This window comes from Coloeus monedula, assembly GCF_965178545.1.
Source record: "Coloeus monedula genome assembly, chromosome: 6".
Classification (NCBI taxonomy): Eukaryota; Metazoa; Chordata; class Aves; order Passeriformes; family Corvidae; genus Coloeus; species Coloeus monedula.
Genome location: NC_138786.1, coordinates 40,296,542 through 40,321,370, shown reverse-complemented (window position 1 = coordinate 40,321,370; position 24,829 = coordinate 40,296,542). Strand labels below are relative to the sequence as shown.

General features: G+C 37.8%; 1 protein-coding gene across 1 annotated transcript in view; it reads right to left on the bottom strand.

Moving 5' to 3' along the window:
- Nucleotides 1-24,463, bottom strand: part of MIPOL1 (mirror-image polydactyly 1) — a 153,253-nt gene extending 128,790 nt beyond the window's left edge. The window contains exons 1-5 of the mRNA XM_082283630.1: nt 24,392-24,463; nt 23,003-23,082; nt 4,564-4,747; nt 1,504-1,639; nt 419-524 (exon numbers count right to left, since the gene is read on the bottom strand). Coding sequence (XP_082139756.1) covers nt 419-524; nt 1,504-1,639; nt 4,564-4,747; nt 23,003-23,082; nt 24,392-24,396 — 511 coding nt within the window. The 5' untranslated portion in view covers nt 24,397-24,463. The remainder of the gene's footprint in view (nt 1-418; nt 525-1,503; nt 1,640-4,563; nt 4,748-23,002; nt 23,083-24,391) is intronic.
- Between the last annotated feature and the right edge of the window lie 366 nt (nt 24,464-24,829).

The window sequence follows — 24,829 nt, the reverse complement described above, 5'->3', positions numbered from 1 at the left end:
TGTGAGACTATCTCCAAACACGGGGAGGGGGTAGTATTGCTCTGAACCAGCTAAAACAATAAGTGCTATTTGAACTGCTGGTTGAAAGGTAGAGGCACTGGTAATCATTATTTCCCCTTGTTTGTTCAGGACCTTCCAACAAAACAAACAACCTTTTTGTGATTGGATTGACATGGTGTTAACAATGCATTTAATGCCCAAATCAGTATGAATACAGGTAAAGCTCCTACTAATACCAGTACCAGGATGTTAAAGCCATCTATTTTCTAAGCAACTCTAAACAACCACACATAAAAAAAAAAAGTCAAATCTTCCCTCCTTTAGCAAATAAAGCTAACATTCACTAGGCCACGTCATATAGCAACCACGGGTACTGTATGAGCCATAGAGCCATCTGTTAAATGCTTGCCTACTGTACCTGCAATCTTTTCTGCAATCTTAGCTTCTGTAGCTCTGTCTTGCAATTCTAAGTCCAGTTTCATTGTCTTCAGCTCCTTGTCCTTTTCAGCCAGCTTATCTTGAAGCTGAATTGAACAAACGGACAGTAAGATTCTTATCTGGCTGAAACTGTCAACCAGTTATTTCAACCACAATAAAATTGTAAATAACAATTTCTTACCCCCAAAATACAAACACTAAGCATTACAGCAGAAGTTCAAATTATTGTATTTATTTGTTTAAAGAACAAATGTTACTAATATATTTTTTAACATCTGGCCTATCTTGCTCTGTGAGACAAGTAGCAATGCGCATGCCACTGTTTTTATTTGGGATTCTCTTCCTCAGGTATCACCAGCTGTAGTCCTTCTTGCTAAGGAAGTTCAGAATTGCATGTAATATAATGCAGGTGGTATCTGCATGAATAGCCTGTTTCCTACCAAGATACTGACATCACAGGTGGAAAAGACTGGTGTAAATGCATTTTTCATGTTCTTCAACAGATAGATTGATATTTCACATCTTCAGGCCTTCCTTTTAAATGGGTATTCACTAAATCTTTTCTTGGACAGATATCTGAGCTTGAATATTCAGTGACACTTCATGGAATGACTAGAGACTGTTAGGTTGTTTAGGCATATGCAACCATAGCTAACACTAGAAGAAATGCAGTGTTCAAAGAGAATGGAATTTTCTCCCCTTCAATAAAGCAGAGCTATCAGGGCACATTAATTATCTAGGCCACGTGTACAGAAGCATCAGAACAATGAGCTCTAGATGCTGTTCATGAAATCCTGGTCTAGTCTTTGGTCTTCACTGGTTTTCATCCAGGGTGTAAGAATCTATGTCATTGATTTAAAAAATCAGAGGGTAGCTTGGAGGGGTTTTATTTTAATTCCAGAGAAATGGTTGTTAAGCAGATACTAAGAATCCAAAATGACAGGAAGCTAGTGATTGGTGCACTAAAATAAATAACAAAACTAAATCAGGCACAGTTTAAAATGAATGCTTTGCAAGGGAATTATAAAAAAGCAAATACTGTGATCTGAATATCTCAATTGTTACCTTTTTATTTTTGGCCCTCAGAGTGTCCAATTCTTTTAAAAGGAATGCAGTTTCTGTTTTCCCACCTAAATCTTCAGCACCATTCCATGAGGGTATAAATTCAGGGAGTGTCCTGTTACCCTTTCCTTCTACAGTGCTGTATTTAGGAAGGGGGGGGAAAAAAAAAAGAAAAATAATTAAAAAAAACCAGTTGTTATTCCGCCCCTCTGAAACAAATGCACAGAAATAAATTATCAAAACTTGCTAACAAATTTGTTAACCACTGCAAATGTATTAAATAGCCAGCAAAATGGATGCCCTTCTACCACTTCTTAAAGTTGTAATTCTGAAAAGAAGCTGTAAATCTGGAATAGTAAATAAATATTCTACACTACTAAGGCAAAAACCAGATGAATATAAACTGGCTATGAAGCCTATAAACAGCAAATGCTTAAGGAAAGCAAATATTAAAAACCATTGCTTAACACAGAGCAACAAAGTAAGAAAACATTTGGCGATCAAAGTGATGCTAAGGTTAAAGCAAACCAAATTTTTTTGTAGGATGATTCCATAGGATGTGATATAAGAATATCCATAAAAAAAGCTAGGAGTTCATCTTGAAGAAATCTATAAAATGGTGGTATGATTCTAAATATTATAACTGACAACAGGAATTCCATACTGTATCCCACTTGGAGTTTTAAAATAACTTATGAGCCACAGACAAGGAAAAATAAGACAAGATTCAATGGCCAGAAAAATTCTGTCTCAAAGTAAGACTTTCATAAAACTCCTTGGATATCCATTGATACTCACAGATCACTCAGATCTCACTTGTAACATGGCAGCAAAATCAGTAAATCAATGGATTAGAAGGGGAACTAGCAAATATTTTTAACATTTGCTTTCCTTAAGCATTTTCTGGTTACAGGCTTCATAGCCATTATGTCATAAGGAGTAACCACAGAAAAGCTATATGTTCTGAACTCCTGTTTTCACTGTAGACATTACTTTATGTGTAATTCACATTCTAGAAAGAAAAAGAAAGCTATTGCTCCAAAGAGTCATTCTCTTAGGTAGACAGTTGTCTGTACTCAGCCACCTCTTTTTCACCTGTTTCCATTGGATTTATTTCCTCTGTGTTTCTTTAAGAAGGAAGTTAAGATCTGTATTCTGCAGCCAAACTGTGCAACCTAAAGCCCATTAAACACAGCATGGAGATTAAAATCAAGAAAGCACTACTAAGTGTTATTACACTACATATGGGAGAAAGAGTGCTTAAACTGCTTGTCTTCCCTTCCAAGATCCTCCAATTCCTATTTAAGCTTTGCTGTGTCTAGCACATTTCATTTAATATTGCTTCAGGCTGCAAGTGATAGATGCATCTAGGTACTCTTGCCCAGATACGACAAAACTCAAACGTTTCTTGTGCGTTTTCCATCTTCAAGAGATGCTCCCATTAACAAGTTTGAATATAACTCATCATCATCTTAAACTGAAAGAGGGTAAGTTTAGATTAGATATTAGGAAGAAATTCTTTACTCAGAGAGTAGTCAGACACTGGAACAAGTTGTTGAGAGTTGTGGATGCTCCACTCCTGGAAGTGTTCAAGTGTTGGATGGGCCTGGTCTAGCAGGTGTGTCTCTGATCCTGGGAGAGGGGCTGGAACTAGATGATTTTTAAGGTCCCTTCCAACCCAAGCCACTCTATGATCATCTTTCAACCCCTCAAATGTTTTCTTCCTTTCTCCTTAAAATTAAAAATGACAAATCACATTGACAGTACAGCAAGACCATTACCTACAATGCAAATCAACACCTACTCAACATTTCCTGGGTTTTTCTACATCAAGAAATTTTATCATATGTTCTAATTACAATCTACTTGGGCAAAGACAGGTTTCAGCATATAGCTTTAGGATCCTACAGGTAATATACTTGTAGATGAGATGGTTCAACATGCTGACTGCTGTGGGAGGTTAATCTCAGTGTTCAAGACCAATCTGATTGTCAGTGGGAGTGGCACTGGTGAAAGGTAAGAGGAACAATTTTTGGCTGACTCTGTACTGGGCTGTACCTATGCACTCTGGATTATACTTGGCTTTTAGGGCAGGATGCATTGCCCTTAATGGCATTATCTCAGTCACTAATGCAGAAAGGCAACAAGGAAAATGATGAAGTGTTAAGGATTGGGTTTGGCCCAAAAAGTCACTGTTAGATCATAATAAAGATAACAAAACCAGGTGTAGAATCTGCGAGACAGGTGAGAAATTACAGTATTTTTCAAAAGTATATAATAGGGCTTTGCAGCCTTGATCCCATTTTCAAAAACAACTCTGACACTCTCAGTTAAAACTTCATCTTCAGAATGCCTAAGTCACTCAAAACTGGTAGCATGTTCCGTAACTACTTGACAAGTCAAAGGTATAACTAGTCAGCTAGTTATACCTTTGTACATTGTGTCATGTATAGAATGAGAGCATGTATTTCTTAAGACTGCTCTAGAGGGCCATTGCACAGTACAAACATTAATGACAAGAAATTACCAAAATTAATGACACAATAAAATCAAACAAAAAAATGTATGAAACTTTTCAACCGTATTAGCCTGTCTTCAGATTCCTGTCACAGACTGCTACAAAGTATTACAGTTCCTCATCTTCACTCTTCCAACTTCATCTGGACTTCACCCTGCTTTATTCCGGCTTCCTACTCACTCATCACATTTCAGGTGCTTGTTGTGCAAAGCCATAGATACTACTAGACTTTCAAGATCCCTTTTAACTCTGTTCAGCATGCACTTTCAAAATTCTCTGTAGAGTTCACAATCATTGAAATACTCACAAGGTGTGATATAAACCATTGCAATGATCACATTTTCTATGAGTGCTGGAGAATACATAGGTGAAATGCTGCATTCCACAAGGGAAGAACGGCAGATATGGTGAGTCTAAGTACAAAGCTGACTTACTAATTCTCATGTGGGAAGCAAACTTCCCTATATTTATTCAAAAATCCATATGTATACTGTCAATAATTTGAATCTAGAAAAACTATATATAGGGATATTTCTTGGATTTACCTTGATTCTTCAGAACCAGAATTAAAGTCACTTAGGGCTCCTCTTTGACTGGTTACTTGCAAATCTGAAAGTTTCAGTGCTTCAGTTTCTGCCTGGATAAAAACTTCTGTGGGTTTTTGAGAATTCTTATAAAACTGAAGTTCAACACCAAAGTCTTCTTTTTTGTGATCCAAGATGTGTATTTCTAATCGGGAAGAGAAGCAAACACATTTTCTCATTTGGCAAATGAAGCACAAACTTGAGATTTCTCATTTGAAAATGGCTTGTTATAAGCATTAAATATTTTAGTAGACAGGAACAAGCAATTTAGTTTCAGATTCACAGTTTCTTCATCCCTTCACTAAGGAGTGAGACCTGTGTTACCTACAGCATGGATATAAGAATTACAAACCATTTACTGGATTTTTCTCAGGGAAACATGAAAAATTAATCATCATTTCCTAATTCCTCTTCCCCCTTAAATGACTGATTAAAATAATGCTGACTGTAGAAAATTATTTACTTCTTACAAAATTCATCTGTACTATAGTGAGGTAGGATGAATTTCTGCTCTACAGAGGGAAATTTTCAGGTTATAACTAGACTCTTATAATGAGGTCTCTTTCAAGTCCATTTTGGCTACAAAAGGAGTATCATCAAGCTGTAATTAGCAACAACAAATTTAAAGCACCATTATTTATTCCTGGAGAGTGTGAGGTACAGGCTCACACAACTAAAGAACTTGAAGAATGGAAAGCAGAAATTGTGCCAAAGGGAAAAATTATCTGATTAAAATGTTGAGTGTGGTAGATAGTTCTCTTAAGCTTGGCTACTAGATATTTTTAGGACATATTTCTGATATCAAGGCATTTAAATGAAAGAAAGATCCACATACCACAAATGCTCTTTCATAAAGTAAGAACAAGTAAGTTTTAATTATAGAATTATATTAAAAAATGAGAAGGAAGCAGCCTAAAAACACTGGAAATGGAAAAAAGGTGCATATATTCTTCATTCTTTCATTTAGATTAGTAGAGAACAAACACTGGAGCCTTTGCTTATTTAATAAAGTTAGTATTTCCAAATATTTTGGATAAAATATAGGGCATATATTCTTTGATCCATCTTACAACATCCTCAAAAATAATAAGAAACTGTCTATATAGTTGAAATCAAGTAGAAATAGACCAAAAATACAAATAAATCAGTATCTAGGTGTTATCCTTCATGTAAACATATAAGCACAGTTTCCCAAAAAATACTGAAAAGTGTCTCTAAAGTGTGTTGCAACAGATTCCTCTTGCCTTAAATGAGGAAAGACACAGCCAATGCCACAGGAAGCAGCCCAAGGGACCCAAGAGATGACGTGGGAATTGGCTGAAGTCAGTTTAACAACTTCTGATACGAAGCTACGTGCTACCACCTCCAGGAAAAAGTTATTGGTACCCACTGCGCTCGCCTGTATTCTCTGCATCCACTTCAGCACAAACTTATTTGAATCCACTCTAACTATTCCTGCAAACTATAATCACTGATCTTTGTACTAGAGAAACAACAGTCAACAGAGTATCAGAATCATTGTTTCTGAGCATGTGGGGACCATTACCATAAAATATTTGTCAATAAGTATTGACAAATACTTGATTGAAATATGTTCTTCACATCATTTCACAGCTAGTGCAGAAATTGAACACAAGGCCACAGCCACCTGGATTCTTTGAACAAATGCACACTGTTTCCACTGGCCTGAAATCCTGCAGATTTTTGAGCAGAGATTTCCTCTGAAGTGCTGCTACATCTAAAAACTGGATTTGATCTCTTACTCCTCCTTACAGTAAGGAGCAAGGATCTCTAAAGAAACATATATTTAAAAAAATAACCAAGTATACTCTAAGAACCTGACTCAGTTTGGGAGTAACAACACATTAGGGCAAAATTTGGAATCCTCTCCAGTTAGTACTATCTGAAAACTAACCTAGTCTGAATTTCCATACTTGAAAAGCATTTCATAGTGAGTTATGTTTCCCATTTGATTTATATTACAAAGAACTTCCTATGAAGCGTCCTGTTCACTTCTCCTATATCAGATGCAGTGTCTGTATAAATGTACTTGCAAATTATGCTGTCACACGCTGCAGGGGAAGTGCAATGCTTCACTTGCCATAACAACTTTTCCTCCTCTTCCTCCCTAGGGCATCCACTTAATCTATAAGCCATATATATGTGAAGTGCCTCAAGCGAAAGTGTGTCACATTCTGTGAAAGAATTCAAGCACAATGTATATTTGTTGAAATAACCAGTGATGGTATTGACAGGAACTTTTGTTCCTTGTTTAGCACAACAGTACTCTACTTGGCCCTATCAAAGTTGGAGAAGAAAAATCTCACTCCAGAGTGCTAAAAATTTTAGATGACATTTTAGGCTGCTTCTATTCCCTTAGCATGAGAGTATGTTTTTCCTCTTTTCACAGATCCTGTTTTGTTAATTTGCTGCTTTCACTCCAGGGCTTTAAGAAGAGACCACAGAAAAGTCACTGCAGTTGGCAGAGACCACTGGAGATCACTGGAGATCACCTTGCTGGCACCTCAATCATTTGTACCATGAAGTTGTCATCAGTAGACTCCAGCAACTTCCTAGATCCCTTGTGCCCTGCTGCTGTCCTTCCTGCAGATCGTTAACATCATTGTAGTCCCCCATGAGAACCAGCACCTTTGAACATGAGAGTTCTTCCTGTTCTCTGAAGAAGGCCTCATCTACTTCACTCAATCCTCCTCCATGCCCCTCCCTCTTAGAAGAAGGATCAAGGCAAACACCCCTTGGGTTCCCATGCCCTCGATCATCACACCCAGAGCCATACAGTCACGTGCAAGACTTCCCAGGTCACCCCAACAGTATCACCAATGCCTAAGAAGAGCAGCAGGGAGTAAGAGGGTCAGATGAACATCGGTAGGCTTTCTGTAACATTCTGAATATGAGCTGCCAACAAGAAGCAAGGGTCTCTAGATCACAGGTCAGTTCAGCAGGCAGATGTTTATTTTTAAAACTAGAAGTGAACATGACTGCATGATGAGGTAAATAACTGCATTAGCAGCTACACTTCTGCTAAATCCTGAGGCCATGTCAGGATATGTGTTTTGAACTGTAAATTACTGCAGCTAAAGAAAAAAGAGAATTTAGACTAGTACTAGAACTGTGCTGGCATTTATTAAAGCTAATTCTGCTTCTTTAGACAACATACATTTGCAGCACACCTTTTCATCCAGATTCAATTCCCTTAAGCACATGGGTAGGACTAAGGAGCACCACAGGAAGGCTGTAAGTGGCGTTCTTGGAAACATTAGGTGAAACACAGAGGATCTATTTTTTCTCTACTGGCTTTGTAAGAGAGAAGATGATGGCAGCCTCTTCCACTCAAAACTGAAAGCACTATGCCCTAAGTGCATTAAGGTGAGAGATTTTTACTCATTTAATAAAGCTGTAATGGTTTCTTTTGACCAACATGGGAAATTTGTCAGTAGAATGCTTTGGGGAAGACATTTTGAACACTGCCAGATCAATGGACATATGATTAATTTTATTTTTAAAACCACTTTATTCTTCATATAGCCCATTACCCCCACTTCAAATAATTTAGGCCTTGGTACATGGTAGCTTGTCTTGTTGCTAAACTAAGTGGCAATTTTAATCAATGCACTTCAGTGCTTTTCCTCATGCCTCCTGCAAATCGTATTGTGCACTAATTACCAATGCTGCAGACACACACTGGGGAGTAAGTAGCATTTGCAATAATCAGGCTGCACAGGGAACATCAGAGAAAGGGTAAAACAGCCTTGCAGGCTTTGAAAAAAATTATGTAGATTTCATTAAGTAGTATCACCACCTCAGACTCTGGTTCTTGAGTATACTAAACAACATTTTTTCCATATAAAATAGAACAAGTCCAGTAGCCCAGATTAATATTTCACTATAGGGAGAAGCTGAACAGCTGATCTTCTGTATGTATTTATCTTGAATGAATAGCTTGTTCACATTGCGGGAAAGAAAAGCAAATGTTAAGAAGAAGGAATATAAAGACACTAGAATTAAATCTGGGAATTGATTGTGAGGGACGTAAAGGGAAGATAATGCTGTCATGGCTTGAAACAGTAAAGGCAGAACAGAATTCAATGTTGTTAAGCTGGGAGTGGTTAAAAAGTCAAGTAAAAACAGTGAACACATCAAACTGTGCAGGCACCTACTATTCCTCATAGCTTCTTCTTAGAAGTGGGAGATAGATAGCAAGAATCAGGGAAAGCACAGCATTAGAGAATCCTGTACCAATGGTGAGAAATGCACAGAAGGTGCAGATTCAACTAGAGGACTAAAGAGGCAATAGCTTCCTTTATTATACCACTCAGATATTCAGCAGTCCCATCATCCAGCAGAAGTTGGGTGGACACCCCCTTCCCCCTGTCTGTAGTCTTTCAGCACCCTACTAAAATGCACTGATCAGCTCAGAGGTTTGCAGGCAATCTCCACAGAATAAGAGTAAGGCAAAACAAACAAAACCCAATGGAACATGCACATAGCACCTCAAAATACAGGACTGGCTACAGATCTGGTTGCAGATGAGTATGGGGACACTAGAAACCTCAAGTGTGCCAAATCAGCTTCAAGTGTAATAGTACTTACAGCTTGTTACCTATAGCTTACCAGTATTTGTTTTAAGCTGGTCTGTGGCACAGATACAGTATGTCCTCATCTGTCTGCAAAAGCTGCATGAGTGAACCCCTAGAGGGATGGCAGTAAGAGGCATAATAGGAAAAAGAGCAAAAGCAGAAAGGAAGAGAATGAGCAATATACACCCCAGGAGCAGGAGCAAAGCTGACTGCAAATTCAGTAGCTATGACACTGTGACACTGTCAGATTAAAAACATTTGAAAAAATGTAAAACAAAACATTGTGCTGTATTTGAGGAAGTGCAACATCAATCACTAAAAGCCTCCAGAATTCCTCCTGTTAATCATAGAATCACAGAATGTTTTGGGTTGGAAGAGACCCTAAAGCTCACCTAGTTACAACTTCCCTGCCATGGCCAGGGAGGCCACCCGTGATATCATATTGCCCAGGGCCCTATCCAGCCTGGCCTTGAATACTTCCTAGGACAGGCCATTCCTAAGTTCTCTACACAACCTGTTTCAGTGCCTCACCACTCTGTGGGTAAAGAATTTCTTCCTAATATCTAACCTAAATCTCTCCTCTTTTAGCTTCACACTGTTCCCCCTTGTCCTATCACTATCTGCCTGTGCAAAAGGTTGCTCTCCCTCTTTTTTTATAAGCCCCCTTCAAGTACAGGAAGGTTGCATTGAGGTCTTCCCAGAGCCCTCTCTTCTCAAGGCTGAAAAACTCCAGCTCTCTCAGCCTGTCCTCACAGGAGTGGTCCACCAGCCTTCTGATCATCTTCCTGGCCTAGTCTGGATTTGCTGCAACAGGCCCACACTTTTCTTGTGCTGGGGCCCCCAGACTGGATACAGTACCTCACATGGGGTCTCACAAGGGCAGAGTGGAAAGGTACAATAACTGTCCTCAACCTGCTTGCCACATTTCTTCCAATGCAGCCCAGGATGCTGTTGGCTGTCTGGGCTGCAACCATGTATTTTTTCTTCCCAGTCTAAACAACACAGCTTCAATGTCTGTGGGGGTTTTCTGTGTTTGTACAATACCAAAAATTTGGAATTTCAAACAAGAGGGAATATTCATTATCCAACAAAACTATCTACGCGAAGAGCCACTCTGGCCCTATACCAAACTAACCTGTTCCCCCTGGAATAATAGGACACACTTCCTATGGCTGAAAAAAAACTTGATCTTGCTGCACTACAAATCACACATCTACCACACTTGCTGCAGTAACTATGCATGTAAAAGCATTACTTTAGAACTTGACCTTCATTTTCACTAGACTAATTGCTGTTCTTTATTGACTTTCAAATTATCAAAATTTTTTCCTACATTAATAATACTAAAAACTTAACATGATGGCCACTAACTTCTCAAGATATGCAAATGAAATTAGTACTATGGCCGAATTTTCCTTTTTGAGCTGAAAATGATGAGTCAACCATTTTGTCAAAAGACAAACATTCATTCACTCAGCTATTTAACTACTGGAACTTCTCCCAAACAGAATGACTATGAAAGACTCAGACTGCTCAACAGTTTACCCTTTACTGAATGATTAAAAGGCATAAATCCTCAAAATGAGTGGGAACAAAAATTAAAGGCTTTTACAGGCATAAATATGCAAAGAAAGAAAATGAGTCTGGTGGAAGAAATCTGATCCTATTGTCTGGCATTAGGATCAAGAGTTGGTTTAGGTCTTATGCATTATCAGAATGCCTGTATGTTCCTTTTCCATTCATATTTGAGCTAACACAGACGCAATATACAACATGATTTACATGCATATGTCAAAAGGTGTTCATTACTTTTGACCCATTTCCTTACTGTTTTATCTTTCCCATGATCTACAAATAATTTTTCAGAGTTAATCCTAAGAAAAGGTACTGTACATAATTTTCAAAAAGAAAGTAATCCCTGTTTCTGGAAAACAATTACAAAAAGTCAGTGCAAAAATGCAAGGTCTGTAATATATGCTTTCTCCAAAGCAAACAACACGAAAAAGTGAAGTTTTATTGTCTTTGGACTTGCTACAGATTTACTTATGTTAGCAATTATTTAGGTTCCTTCGGTGCAGTGTAGTATACTGAGAACAAGTAACCTGCAACTAAGAGCAAATGGTTGTCCCTTCATGATGCACTTTTTCTAATGTTTAAAGAAAACTGAGCAAATTTCAAGATGATTATTCAGTAGGATTCTAAGATCTCACTAAATCACTTCTGTAGCATGGAAGAACGGCAGTCACAGGAACCTGATAACAAGCAAAGACTGAGCTCAGAGTAGTTTTGTAATACAAAGCTAATTCCTTTCATTTCTCTGTGCTCTGCCCAGCCAAAATACCACGTATTACCTGCCAAACCACTGGCAGTAACAAAGAGGAAATCACCACCTAGATGCATTGTACATTCAGTGCCCCAACGATACATGACCGTGGGCTCTGCAGAGAGCATCATGGGTCAGCTCAGAAGAATGGGGACTATCGATTTACTTTAAGTAACCCTTACTTATAAAGGTCCTGGATTTATCTCTGAGATAGGGTATCTCCTCTCACTTTAAGACACACAGGATGGATGTTCATTGAAATAAGCCTTGGAAAGAACATTTTTATGGAAACTCTCACAATTTTTTTAGGAGATGCCTAAGTACTGTGATCGTCATTTTAAAGCCATTGTGACTAAGGCACAGAGTAATGAAGTAACTTTATTGAGGTCATTGAGCAAGCCATGTGTCCTGGTTCCAGCCAGGACAGGGTTAATTTTTGCAGTAGACAGGAGGGGGCATGTCCAGGACACAGTGGTTTCTCTATAACAACTCACATCACTGCCAGGGGCAGGGGAAAGGGATGCTCTTCCAGGGAAGAAGGGCCCAGAAAATGTGTCAGAGGGAGCTGTCTGGTATTGCCTATTACGGGGGAAGGGGTGGTTGGGGATTGGGAGTGTGGTCTCTGTGTGAATCATTTCTTTTCTTATACCCTCTATCATCAGTATTGTTGCTGTTACTGTTCAGTTTCTTATCTCATTGCTGTTCTCAGTAAATTGCTCTTATCTCGACCCATGATCTTTGCTTTTCCTGCCTCAAATTGGAGGGGGGAGAGGGAGTGGCACATGGTTTTAATGGGAGAATTGATTGGAGAATACCATTCCTAAACCAAGACAGCCATAATTGGTGCCCAGTGTGAGGCATGAAGGGTTGAGATACAACAGATCTGCCCAGAGCGGGCTGGAAACAAATTTGATTTGTTGTATTAAGTCCAGAGCCAGTGGTCACCACATTGCTGGGGCTGTTCAAATGGCTGTGTATATGTAACTGTGCATATGTTCCCATATGTGGTCCTCATGATGATCTTTTTCAGAGCACGGAGAGGGATCAGGATTGCTTTGTTGCTGTGCTATGGGGTATCAGTTCATGACATGGTAAGATAAAGGGCAATGAAGGTAATTTGGGATGCATATTCAGCATTGCTCTCCTATCCTTACTCAGGCACTAGCTCTGGGAGTCCATTAACAATCAAACCCAGTCTGTTGAAGAACAGGGGGGATGACTTTCCCCAGCTTTTCACCTCCTTTTTCTCCTTCAGACCTGTTAAAACAGCTTTTGAGAATTAAGAATTCCTGCTGGATGTTAAGGAAAGCATGTTCTGGTTGCTAAGTCTGCTGTATCTCCTCAGTGCAGTCTACACCGTGTTTAGAGTCAGGACAGAGATTTCTAGGGAAGTCATTCAGAGATCTGCCCTGAGGGTGGATACTCATGAGTGGTATAGAATGTGGGAGAGAATGGGGCAGTTTTTGGGAAAATTCTATGCTCCAATAGTTTGGCAGTTCAACCCTGAACAAACAGAGGACCCTGTTTAAAGTGACAGAATATTTGCAAGGAGAATGCTGGGGCAACTCCCGACAGGAGCAATGTGCTGGGCAGTGTGCTGGGCCTGGCTACTTGTTGCTGGACACAGTTCAATACTAGACAGCACCTTCCAGGGGAGGAGTAGGAAAGCAGACCTACAGGCACTGTGGCCTCTCAAATTGCAGCTGAACCAGGGGAACAACCCATTCCAGTAGCAGGAGCCTCTATACAGAAGAAATTCAAGATCGAATCAGTTCGTTTAATGAGGGATGAAGAGGCAGCAGGGCCTGCAGAACAGGAGGAAGAGGGAGGACCAGAGATAACCACGTGATCCCTATCTCTGGGTGAGCTGCGAGATATGCAAAAAGATTTCAGCTACCAGTCATGTGAGCCCCATGTGACCTAGATGTTCCAATGCTGGGATATCAGGGCCCATGATATGAAACTAGATAGTAGTGAAACCAAGCAGCTGGGATCCCTGCCCTGGGTTGTGGGCATTGGCAAGGGGATTGGGAAAAGGACAGAAACTCTCAGCCTCTGGAGGCAACTCCTGTCAAGTGTGAGGGAAAGGTATTCTCTCAAGGATGATCTAGTAGCATGTCCAAGCAGGTAGAAGGAATGCCATGGAGAAAGGTATCCAGTACCTGAGAGAATTAGCTGAGCTGGAGGTGATCTACAGGGATTCAAATAATGAGCAGTTCCCTGTAGATCCTGATGAGGTCCAGTGTACACAATCCAAGTGGTAGAAGTTTGTACAGAGTATGCCATGATCGTACGTCAACTCACTGGCATTGATGTCAATAAAACAAGAACAAACAGTGCTTCAGGTGACTACCTGACTCTCCAACCTGAAGATCATCTCTTTTCCTCCCTACTGACCTGGGTCATGGCTGTGGAAAGACTATCCAAGACTGTGGCCACATTCAAGACTTGAATAAGCTAGAGAGGAAACGTTCCATGCCCCACCAGTATGGACCAGAGTCTGCTGCAGGGAGCAAGCACTTCTGCTGCTTGAGAGACAGGGTACACAGCACAAGGCTACCTGTGGTTTTATCTGCATGACCATGGAGAGGACAAGAGGAAGTAGGATGAAAAACCCACTTCTGCCCTAGCAGCACAGATATGTGAGTTGAGAGGAAGAACAACCACCATAGGAAATTCTTCAAGGATAAATGCCACTCCAGTTCTGGTGGGCAAGTCCTCAGATAGAATAGACAGGCTGATGTTACTTCTGATTCTCCTGAAGGGACCTCAAGTTTGTATTTACAAGAAGTGAGCAACAAGTACTTTGATCAGAACTAGAGGGGCCCTGCCACGTGGAGGAAAGGGACAATTGGATCTACTGGACTGGGTGGATCCCATGACCTGGCACACCAGACCTACAAGAGTATAAGGATTTTGTTGACACCAACATACAATGTACTCTGATGCCACCAAGATATGTAGGAGCAGAATCTAATCCTATCTCTGGGTGACAGGCATCCCAACAGCTGACTGTACCAGAAGCTGAAGTGAGCGTGACTGGGAACAAATGGCAAACACACCTCCTTGCGACTGGCCCAGAGGCCCCATGCTTCCTTGGCATAGATTACCTCAGGAGAGGGTATTTCAAGGACCCAAAAGAGCATCATTGGGCTTTTGGGATAACTGCTGTGGAGACAGAAGAAATTAGACAGCTGAATACCTTTCCTGGTCTCTCAGAGGGCTCTGTTCTTTCAGTGTTAGCAGTCCTGAGTGGGCTTGAATAGGAAACCCCAATTGCTGGGGGATTTTGGAAACCATCACTAACTTGCCCAAAGGCAAAAAATTTGAATTTTCAGGTAGAAAATGTCCTGGTACCAGCAAGGACAGGGTTAATTTTTGTAGTAGCCAGGAGGGGAGATGGCCAGGACACAGACATTATTCTGTATCACCTCATGTCATGAAGACTCTCACTGGGAAGACGGAGTGCCTTCTGGTCCAGAAAATGTGTTGGAGGGAGCCATCCAGTATTGTCCATTACTGGGGGGGAAGGATAGTCTGTTATTGGGTATGGTGTGGTGCGTGTTTTTCTCCTGAATTGTTTCTTTTCCTATACCCTCTGTTAGTATTTTTGCTGTTGCTGTTTGTTTTCTTATCTCATTGCTGTTCCCAGTAATTTACTTTTCTCTGAACCTGTGATCTTTACCTTTGTGGCTCTAGTTGGAGGGGGGAGGGGGAGCTGCACGTGGTTTTAGTCAGAGGACTAAACTGGAGAATACCACCTCTAAACCATGACACCATGACAGAGGGAAAAACTGCAGAAGTCAGAGGCGCTGGATCCACGCTGCATCTTGGAGCCTGTGCTACCTCCCTGATGGCCCTTCCTGCTCTTTTCTCCTGCTCAGAGATGTCAAATTCTTCTCTTTTCTGTTGGAGAAGTTTTAGAAACTAATATCTACTGTACTTTAAGAAAAAAATACCTTTACTTAGGAACAGCAAACTAACATTTACACAATCAAAAAATTAAGATTAATTTTAAATAACTAAAATAGTATCCTTTGACACTTCTTTATGATGATAATTTTAATTCACATGACAGGTTAGGTTACAGTATTTGTATATTAGAAGACAGACATGCAATATAAAATATAAACAAACTTCCTGTAATTTCAATATTAGGCAGAATAAATGAAATAACCTTTTTATAATTATATTGAGTATCATACTAATGCAAAGAACTTTGAAACAAAACTGCTTTAGAAGTCAGTCAGGTGAACACAACAATGCAATTCAAATACTTGCTCTTTGGCTACAGCTAAGCATTTAAGTTGTCAAAAAAAACTGAACAAAGAGAACAACATAATCTTATTACAACTTTGTTGAGAGAGTTATCTGCAAATGCAATAAGAATAACCAAAGCTATATTATGCATTAATGTTTTTGCTTCCTCTATATCCCATAACACATAGAAAAAAAAAGAAGAGGCTTGAAAAGATTTTGTCTGCTAAAATACAGACAAAACTCAGAAGTTTAATGGTTCATTTTTTTTATTCCTTAAAGGAATCTAAAGAGAACAGTGAATTTTGTTTCAGCAATATAAGCTGGGGGACATCAGTTTTATTTTGAATACTTCAAAATAATACTTAGAGTATTCACCTGTACTTGTGTGGAACCCTGGCAACACCCTTCATAAAGAAATAAATTGAGAAGGAGATTAAGAACAGTTGGAGTTATTCTGGCAAAAGCAATTTTTTACAATTCTCTAAGGATTCTGATTATTTTAGTAATGATGTTTCCCCCGCCCATCTCTCTCACTAAGTCTTTTGTGCTCCTCTTTTGCATCTAAACAGCAATTGTGCACAAACTGTTGAATATTTAAAATAGAAAAAGACTCAGTCTTTAAAATATGTGGCCAATCATTATTTTGGTATTCACTGCAGTTAATCGTGATGCATTTATTAATGTGTAAATATCAGACATTTCCTTTGGCATTCCACTCTCCGTTTGCAATTCATTAACATATTGTTATTTTAAAATATTAGTCTCTGGGAAGACACCAGATTTTCACTGGATTGGTCTCACACTTGAAAAAGCATTTTTATATTCTGAATGCATCAAAACAGCAGAATCTCCAGGCAGATACTAAGTGGGATTCACTGAAACACAATGTTAGTTCTAATGGATGGATGATTGTGTTTGGTCTTTTGAAACTTTGAAGTATAGGTAAGTCTTGATCACACAAATTAATAAATCCTAAAGCTGGAGTTAACAATAACCATTACACCCAAATTCTGCAGCTTAGCCCAGCCAATTTTTCAAAAGGTCAGGTTGTGAACTGGAGAAGATCAGGGAGGTCCACCGCATAGCTTTGTTGCCAGGCATCTCTCGTCTGGATTGTTGCAGGCATTTATTAGTATTCGTCAGCAGACTCAACAAAGCAAACAAGAAATTCAAGCACGAATAATAAAATGAAATGCTGCTATATAACCCTTTGTCATTCAGCAAATATGGGACTTTTTAGCTACATTGTTCCTAAACCTGGGTTACTACTTTAATTTTTCTCCACAGTGCTGACTGAATGAGTATGCATGTGTGTTAAATGCAGAGCTCCCTTAACAACTGCAGGACTGCCATTTAATCTGTTGGTAGATGGACCATTTCCTGTGGGAACTCTAGCTATGATTTCCAGATCCACCAAATAAATCTCAGATTAAGATTCCAAATGAAACCTGCCTTTGGCAGATAAAAAATGTCAAGATGGATATAAACAGTAAAATTATAAATTATCTAGGTGTTGCACGATGACTTGATGTGCATTTTTTGTTTACACTTTCCCTGATATCACAACTATACAAGGCATTCATCAAATGTCACACTTTCATAATACTGGAGGCATCATTAAAACTGTTTGGCTAAGGACCTTGAAGTGTTTAAGCAGTAGCTCAAAAGTATATTTGTGCAAAGTAGAAGAATAAATTTACATATCAGCAGCAGCTCATAAGGGATGGGTAAATATTCTGTTTATCTCTCATTGTAATTCAGGTTAGTTTAAATACAGGGTTTCAGGATATCATTACAGCCTATATGGAGTCATTACATAATTTCCAAACATAGTGTCTGCTGGAGTTTTACTAAGCATGCTGTGTTTATGTTTTCTAAACCAACTAAAAACAAAGTAAACCCTCCCACCCCATTTGTCTTTTGCTATTGTCATATCAGACAATTGCTTTTCACATATAACCCCTTCCATTATCTAAATCTTAATGATCCAGAACTCCCTTTTATCTAGGCAGGGTCATGTTTCCCAATGCCCATTAATTATAGAGAAAATTCTCTTATCCAAATGTACTCAACCTCCCCTACCACACACAAACAACTAAGGCTTTGCTGAATTAACAGTTCTAAACAAAATCCCAAGAAACTACAGCTTTAGAAGTAAAGAAAAATATTGCAATTTTAAGTGTCCAACATAAAAGAAAGATCACTCTGCATAAAGTAGCCATAAGACAATTTGCCCACACACCCTTTACTCCAGTAATGGTCTGCTAAAGATGCAGGTGAACTAAGAGTCTCCAATGCACTCCCTGAAGAACCTTTCTTTTAATAATTTTTTTATAGTTTTGCTCTGAACTTAGGCCTCATTCTAGATGTTCTAAAAATAGAAGTAATGAAGGTTTCTAAAGAAGAAAATAACCAAATTCCTCTTGCACTTGTGCAAGGTCTTCTAAAGCTCCTTCTGAAGCACTACTTAAAAATTGCTGTGGTAGTAAGTGCTGTTCTCTCTGAAGTACATTTCAAGACATTCTGAAATTAGCTGCACTCATACTTTACACGATTAAGATTCAAAGTGCAATACTTCAAGGTGTGCATTCTCCCCATCCTTAGTGCTTGCAGCACTCAGTGCAGATAAGGCACTACATGTTTTGAGCGTACCATAAAGGGTTGAACAAAACCATATTCACAATGCTGCAGTGAGTCAGGCAAATACTGGGTATCTAGCTGTGCTTCTGATGAGGAGTCTTTCTGCATGCAGTCTGGCTAAAAATGTGCTGTATTCTACTACTCAAAATGTACAAGGAAAGAAATGGGATGGAAAAAGGAGAGATGAAATGATTATATTTACAGGAAAGACCAAGCAGTATTTGGTGATTTTTCAGTTACCATTATCTCATTCTTATCTTCTAAGTTATGTCACACTATTCCTTCTTCTTCCATGGAAGATGTTTTCTTCATCTTCCACTCTTAGTGTGGCTCAACAGTTACTAGCCACTTTTCCTAGGTTTTACTCATGAAAGTTCATCCTCTCAGCCTCTTTTCAGCCTTTTACATCATTCAGAGAAACCTACAACTACATTTGGCAGTTTGCAAGGGGATCTCTGACAGCACACAGTGAGTTTGATGCTGAAAGCACAGCACACATTGAAGACACTGATCAGTTGAGCCACATGGGTGTAGAGGATGCTGCCTCTCTGCATATCATGTAGCTTTTTCTGCATACAAACCACCCTTGCAATATCCAGGCCTTCTTTCTTTCCCAAGTAAACAGCACTTTGTTGCTAAAAGATGGTAGGAGAGGGAGACCAGGCTCACAGTATCTCCTGTTGAGGCATGTAAAAGAAGAAAAAGACTTCACTATGACAAGTATGCTTAATTCTGCCTCTGCTACAGCCTTGAAAGAGGGGCTTTAGATTTACTTTAGAGTGTTTACAGTTGTAGTGGGTATATTCTGGAGAAACAGGCAGCAGCACCTTTACCATTAGCTGCTTTTTGACCCAACTAGAGCATTAGATGAAAAACCTTTACAATGCCATATTACTCTCAAGGCTTTCTTTACTCATTCATCTTTGTGTGTGTCAAACTCACACAATAGAAATTCCAGATAAAAAAGCCCTTGTAATTACTATTGCAAAAAAAATTCCACAAAAAATACCTTAAAACCATTACGCAACTAGAAGAGTTTTCTACTTCTAATGAGATAGTCAAAGGTAGCACAAAAAGATGATTCATTTTACATAACCTATGCATATGACTACATTACCTCAATTACCATGAATGTAAAAAAACCCAAAAACCCCCAACTCACCACCAGATAAAACACACTCTTTTTAAACTTCCCTGCACAAGCTGGTTCTGCAGTTCAGTTCCAATCTACATTATCACCTCTTTAAAGCTAGTCTCCTCTAAACTAGTTTCTAGACATGCAATTTTAAAGTATATTTACAAGCTGCAAGCATGCTTTTGAAGTTACATGGAAAGTGTCTATATGGATCATAACTAAGAGTTGCCATCAAATTCTTAGAAGTGAAATTGGTTCACTGACTTATACTTCAGTATATGCTTCAAGTAATGGCTTAGCAATATATATATATATTTATTTCTACGCTGGAAAAACATAATAACCACCTTTTAAGAAAGCAAACAACTTTGCCCTTAAAAATAATCAATCTATTAACTTGTCTTAGGAATTTAAAAATAATAATTATACAATGCTTTTTATTCTGGAGTCAGCAAAACTCTATTTTTGTTGTCAAAACAGATCAAACAGTACTTGAAATTCTCAGATTTGTAATTTCTGCCCTGTCCTTAAAGCATGGATGCTCATAAATGTGACATAAGCAATAAAATTACAACAGTTAAAGACTATATAATACAGAAGTATAGCTGCACCTATTAAAACATGGTACATCATATGAATTGAGTAAGACACAAATTTAAGTCCAGCATTTGCACACTCACCACTTTCCTATCCTGGTAATTCTTCTGAAAAACTGCCATATCAAGCCCTAAATGTATATATAAATAGAGAAACCACCCAATTTCAGGTTCCCTCTTGTGTTTTCATGGTATTAATGTTTTCATAGTTTCCATCATGCATGGAAACCCTGCTGAACTAGCAACTCTACCCCGATGCAATGTGCTTCCCCACACCCACCATCACTGCAATGTAAAGACATGCACCTATTTGCCAATACAAGTTTATTTTTATAATTGAATGCTATTCTAGGCTTTCTACCTTGGATCCTGAATATTTTTCATTTTCAAGTGACATAGTCCTTACTGGTCTGCTGCCAACGTTCCTGGTACATTCTCTCAAGTATCCTTCGAGAGATATGAAAAAAGGCAGTAACCTTCTATTAAAAACTAAGTGCTGTGGAGAAAGAGTACATTTAAACTAGACACAAACACAGAATAACAAGCTTTGCACACAGACTGTTCTTTAATTCTTCCTAATAGAACAGAACAGAGACAAAGTCGTCAACACACAGAGAGATACCATACTCCAAACAACTTGGAAAGTTAAAAAGAAAATCTCACCTATCAAACACTTCAGATATACTCCTCTTAAACACTACCTTTCTTTCAAGTATTTTATTTTATAACATCTATTAACAGGTTACACATTATCCCACATAACCGCCATAAACCTACCACTTCTCTGTATCTAATGTTTTTTCTATTTTTTTAAATTCTCTTTGCTTGACTGAATTTTCATCTAGTCAGATTAATTTAATCTCATATTTGCTTTACCATCCTTATTTGTTGACAAATAATATAATCTCCAATATTTCAGTATGCTATTAAAAAAATTTGCATAAATCATTATAGGGTTATTCTAAACCCAGTTTTTAAACTTCCAGATTACAAGAAAGAAACATCTAAATACAGTACAGTACCAGCTGCACAAAGGAAAGATACAAAGATGACAGAGCAAGCAGAACACAAAATGGTACACTCTTCAACACACACATTTACACAGAAAATGAAAAGTTGCTGTGATTAAGTAATACAATGGGAAAATGCACCAGAAAATCTACCAAGGACACATATTGAATATTATGTTGCTGAAATTGACCTATTATCTTTATGATAAGTGAATGTAATTTAGCTGTTAATACCCCCAAAAAATTCTAATTCCTCATCCAAACCAGTATGATGACAGATTTACCCATAATCCCCTTTTCGAACTTTCCTAGAAGCAAAAGCACAAAGAATTACATGTCTTTTTAATGATTATGCTGAAGAAAAGTGTATAAATTTTACTTTTGTTTATATAACAACTTCCATTGGATACATGAATACATAAGTGTTAGCTTGGAAGAAACAGCTGTCTTAACAGCACAAAATATTGACCTAATGCATCAGAAAAATAATACATATGAAACTCAGTAACCACTCAGTTTTAAAAATACCTCTGAGCAGCAGCAGAACATAATTTCTTGCAATTAGACAGAAAATATTTCACAGAGAATCAGTTTCATTTGCCTACTTTGGAAAACTTAACCTTTTGAACCATTCTTAGGGTATGCTGACCCCTAAAGGTCTAAAAATACTAAACCTGATTAAGCCATTACAGGTTTAAACTGCCAGAATACAATTCTCCACTAACTTACACCACCCTGTTTTTGTTTACAGAGTATATGATTCAAAAACTTTTGAACTTCACTCAGAAACAGCTCAAAATTCCATAAACTAAAAGAGGTCTGCAAGTATTTTATTTTACAGAACAATATAGGTAGAAATACCTTTACATATGAAAGAAAAGCATAATCTACAAAACAAAGCATTTCTTCTTTCTTCTAAACAGACTCTCCACAAGAAACTTGACATTTTTTATCTTTTGATAGAGAATACATTGTATAAAACTCAAAAATAGGAAATATACAAGAAGCTATGAGGCTCTGATATAGAGGGAAATTTTTATGTTGACAAACCTATTCCATTTTGAATTTTTTAATCTACACATAGTGACTAACTAGCAAAAATTACCCTAAACTGAAGGTCTCTTTTTTGTCTTTCCCTATCTTCCTTCTACATATTACTATTTAGTCACAAGCCACTTTCTGACAATTCTCTTCTACAAAGTCAGTCAGTCATGTAATGTACTCTCAAATTCAGTGGATTTTTTTCCCCCTTAAGTTTCTGTCATGAAACATAGAAGAATGTATCTGAGAACAATTGTGTCTGATCAACCAAATACAAATACAAAAAGATACTTGCATCCTGATGAAGATGAAAACTCCATCAACTGGGGAAGCTCCAAGTTGACCAAGGCCACCTTTCCCTCCAAGCCTTACCTTACTGTCTAAATTCAGTTGAGCTACTAATGAGAAACTCATTAATATTAGTAGATGGCTTAATCATACCCTAGCCAGTGAACATCCAAGAAAATTACTTGAAGACAGACTTTCAGATTTGTTGCTAACAATTAAAAAAAAAAGGTTGGAAAATAAAGTGCAATGTACAATCTAAGAATTTAAACAAGACTTCCGAAAGTTATACAAAAACCTTTTCAATAATCCAGAAAATAAAGGTGAAGCTTTATATTTATGTAGCTGCTCTCCTGTTACTCCAAGTACTTTTAAGGCGCAGATGTGGTTGTGGTTTTTTTTTCTTTTCTTCCAAAGTCAGTCATATATCAGCAAGAACAAACATACTCCAGTCACTGCCTAGCACCGGTGCAACACCTGAGGTTCCTTATTAATATCTTTAAAGTCCCTACCTTTCGACCAGTTCTCCATTTGTTCTTCTGAACTTGTTTGGTCTGGCACTAAGTCCAGTTTTTGCTTGAAGATTTCAGAGCTAAAATAAAACAAACTCTAGATAAATAAACTTGAAACAATATAATACACGTATACTTTGCCTTCATTTGACAGAAAATTTACAAGACAAATGATTTTAAGTATTTATAACATGGCAATGAAGTCTGCATATTTTAACAGTCAGTGAAAAATTGTATTTCTCAGTAAAATATTTTTTCTTCTCTCATCTAATTTTTTATAATTGTTTGGTTCAGATTTCTGTTGCATGTAATGCCTTTGTTGAAATATTTATTAGTTTGTTTTTTTCTTCTAGAGTCTGGTCTTGGAAGTACACGTTACTGTGCACAGCCAAAATCACACCAAGCAGTCCTGCTACAGGCAACAACACTGCTCACTATGGCAGTTATTACAGATGGTGGCATGTGCTTCACTTTACAGCATTCTTTCTCTTGCTTTAATTTCCTAGATAACATACAGGTAAAGTGGCCAATGGCCACTCCAACTCTGAATTTGCAGGTCTTTCTAAACAGCTAAATAATGCATCCTAATATTTGCGTATATATTGCTTCAGATCAACTATGTTAATGACATAGTTGCAATATTTCCTATAATCAAAGATCTTCAAGAAATAACCCTCAATAAGACCTACAGTAAAATGTTATGCCTACCAGGAATCATTTGGGGTGTTAAAATATATGCTCTCTTATGTGTTAAAACTTCAATTATACTCTGTATCCTTTAAAACTTCAATTACACTCTGTATCGCAAGGACATTTAAATAAGTTTGTAATCTTGGTAACATAGTAAGCTTACCACAAATTTTATTACTTACTCAAGCACCTTTATAAAAAGCATTGTACATAGGACAATTTTTATCTTTAACTACGCATTTGTGCTTATTCTGTATGTTGTCCCTGAAATATATATTTATATATATACATTTTTTTTTCATTTATTAAAAAGATACAACATGTGCCTTGAAGATACAGTGGCTGGATTATGAAAACACCCAGAGCGTTGTCATTGTGCTAAAAAATATAAGATTAAAAAAAATTAAGTACATATTTTACAATTCAAGAAAATTACACCAAGACACATATCCTAAATAATAAAGCAGCAGAAGAAATTATTTCCCCATACAACACCAAAAAAGCAGATGATTCCATTTTTATCTTTAAAATTATTTTAAAAATTAATTGTATAAACACTTAATATTCAACACTAACATGTACATCAAACATTCAAGAAATACATATTTAGCTTATATTTGTTGTTGACTATAAATCTGCATGAAAAAAAATGCAGAGGATTTGATGTGCTTAGGTCTTAACAAAAAATAACAAGTTCACCTCATATCGCAGAACACTGAGTCCCTTAAAAGAATCCCTCAAATGAAGCTGTATGCTTCTTCTTCAATTCTGTGTAACTGTGTTGATTTGAAGTTGGCAATCTTTTCCTAAGTTCCTCATTTACTTTTGGATTAGCTGAAAATATAGAGGGTTATTAATATCAAGAAATAGGTTTCTGTCAATGAAGCCATTTCCCTACATATTGCACAAAAAGGTTCATAATAATTGCAGTATTTTAATAAGATATTCATATAGCAAGACATGAAGAAAATATGGTATTTAATAACCTCTGGAGTATTTTAAAACATGTCTTAGGGCCCTAATGTGTCTAGTAATATACTATTTAAAACCATAATTTTATCCCTCCACAATATACAGTCATTCTTCCTCGCCATTTACCCAGCTAATGAATGCCAGCAATTAGTAAAATGTAATCCC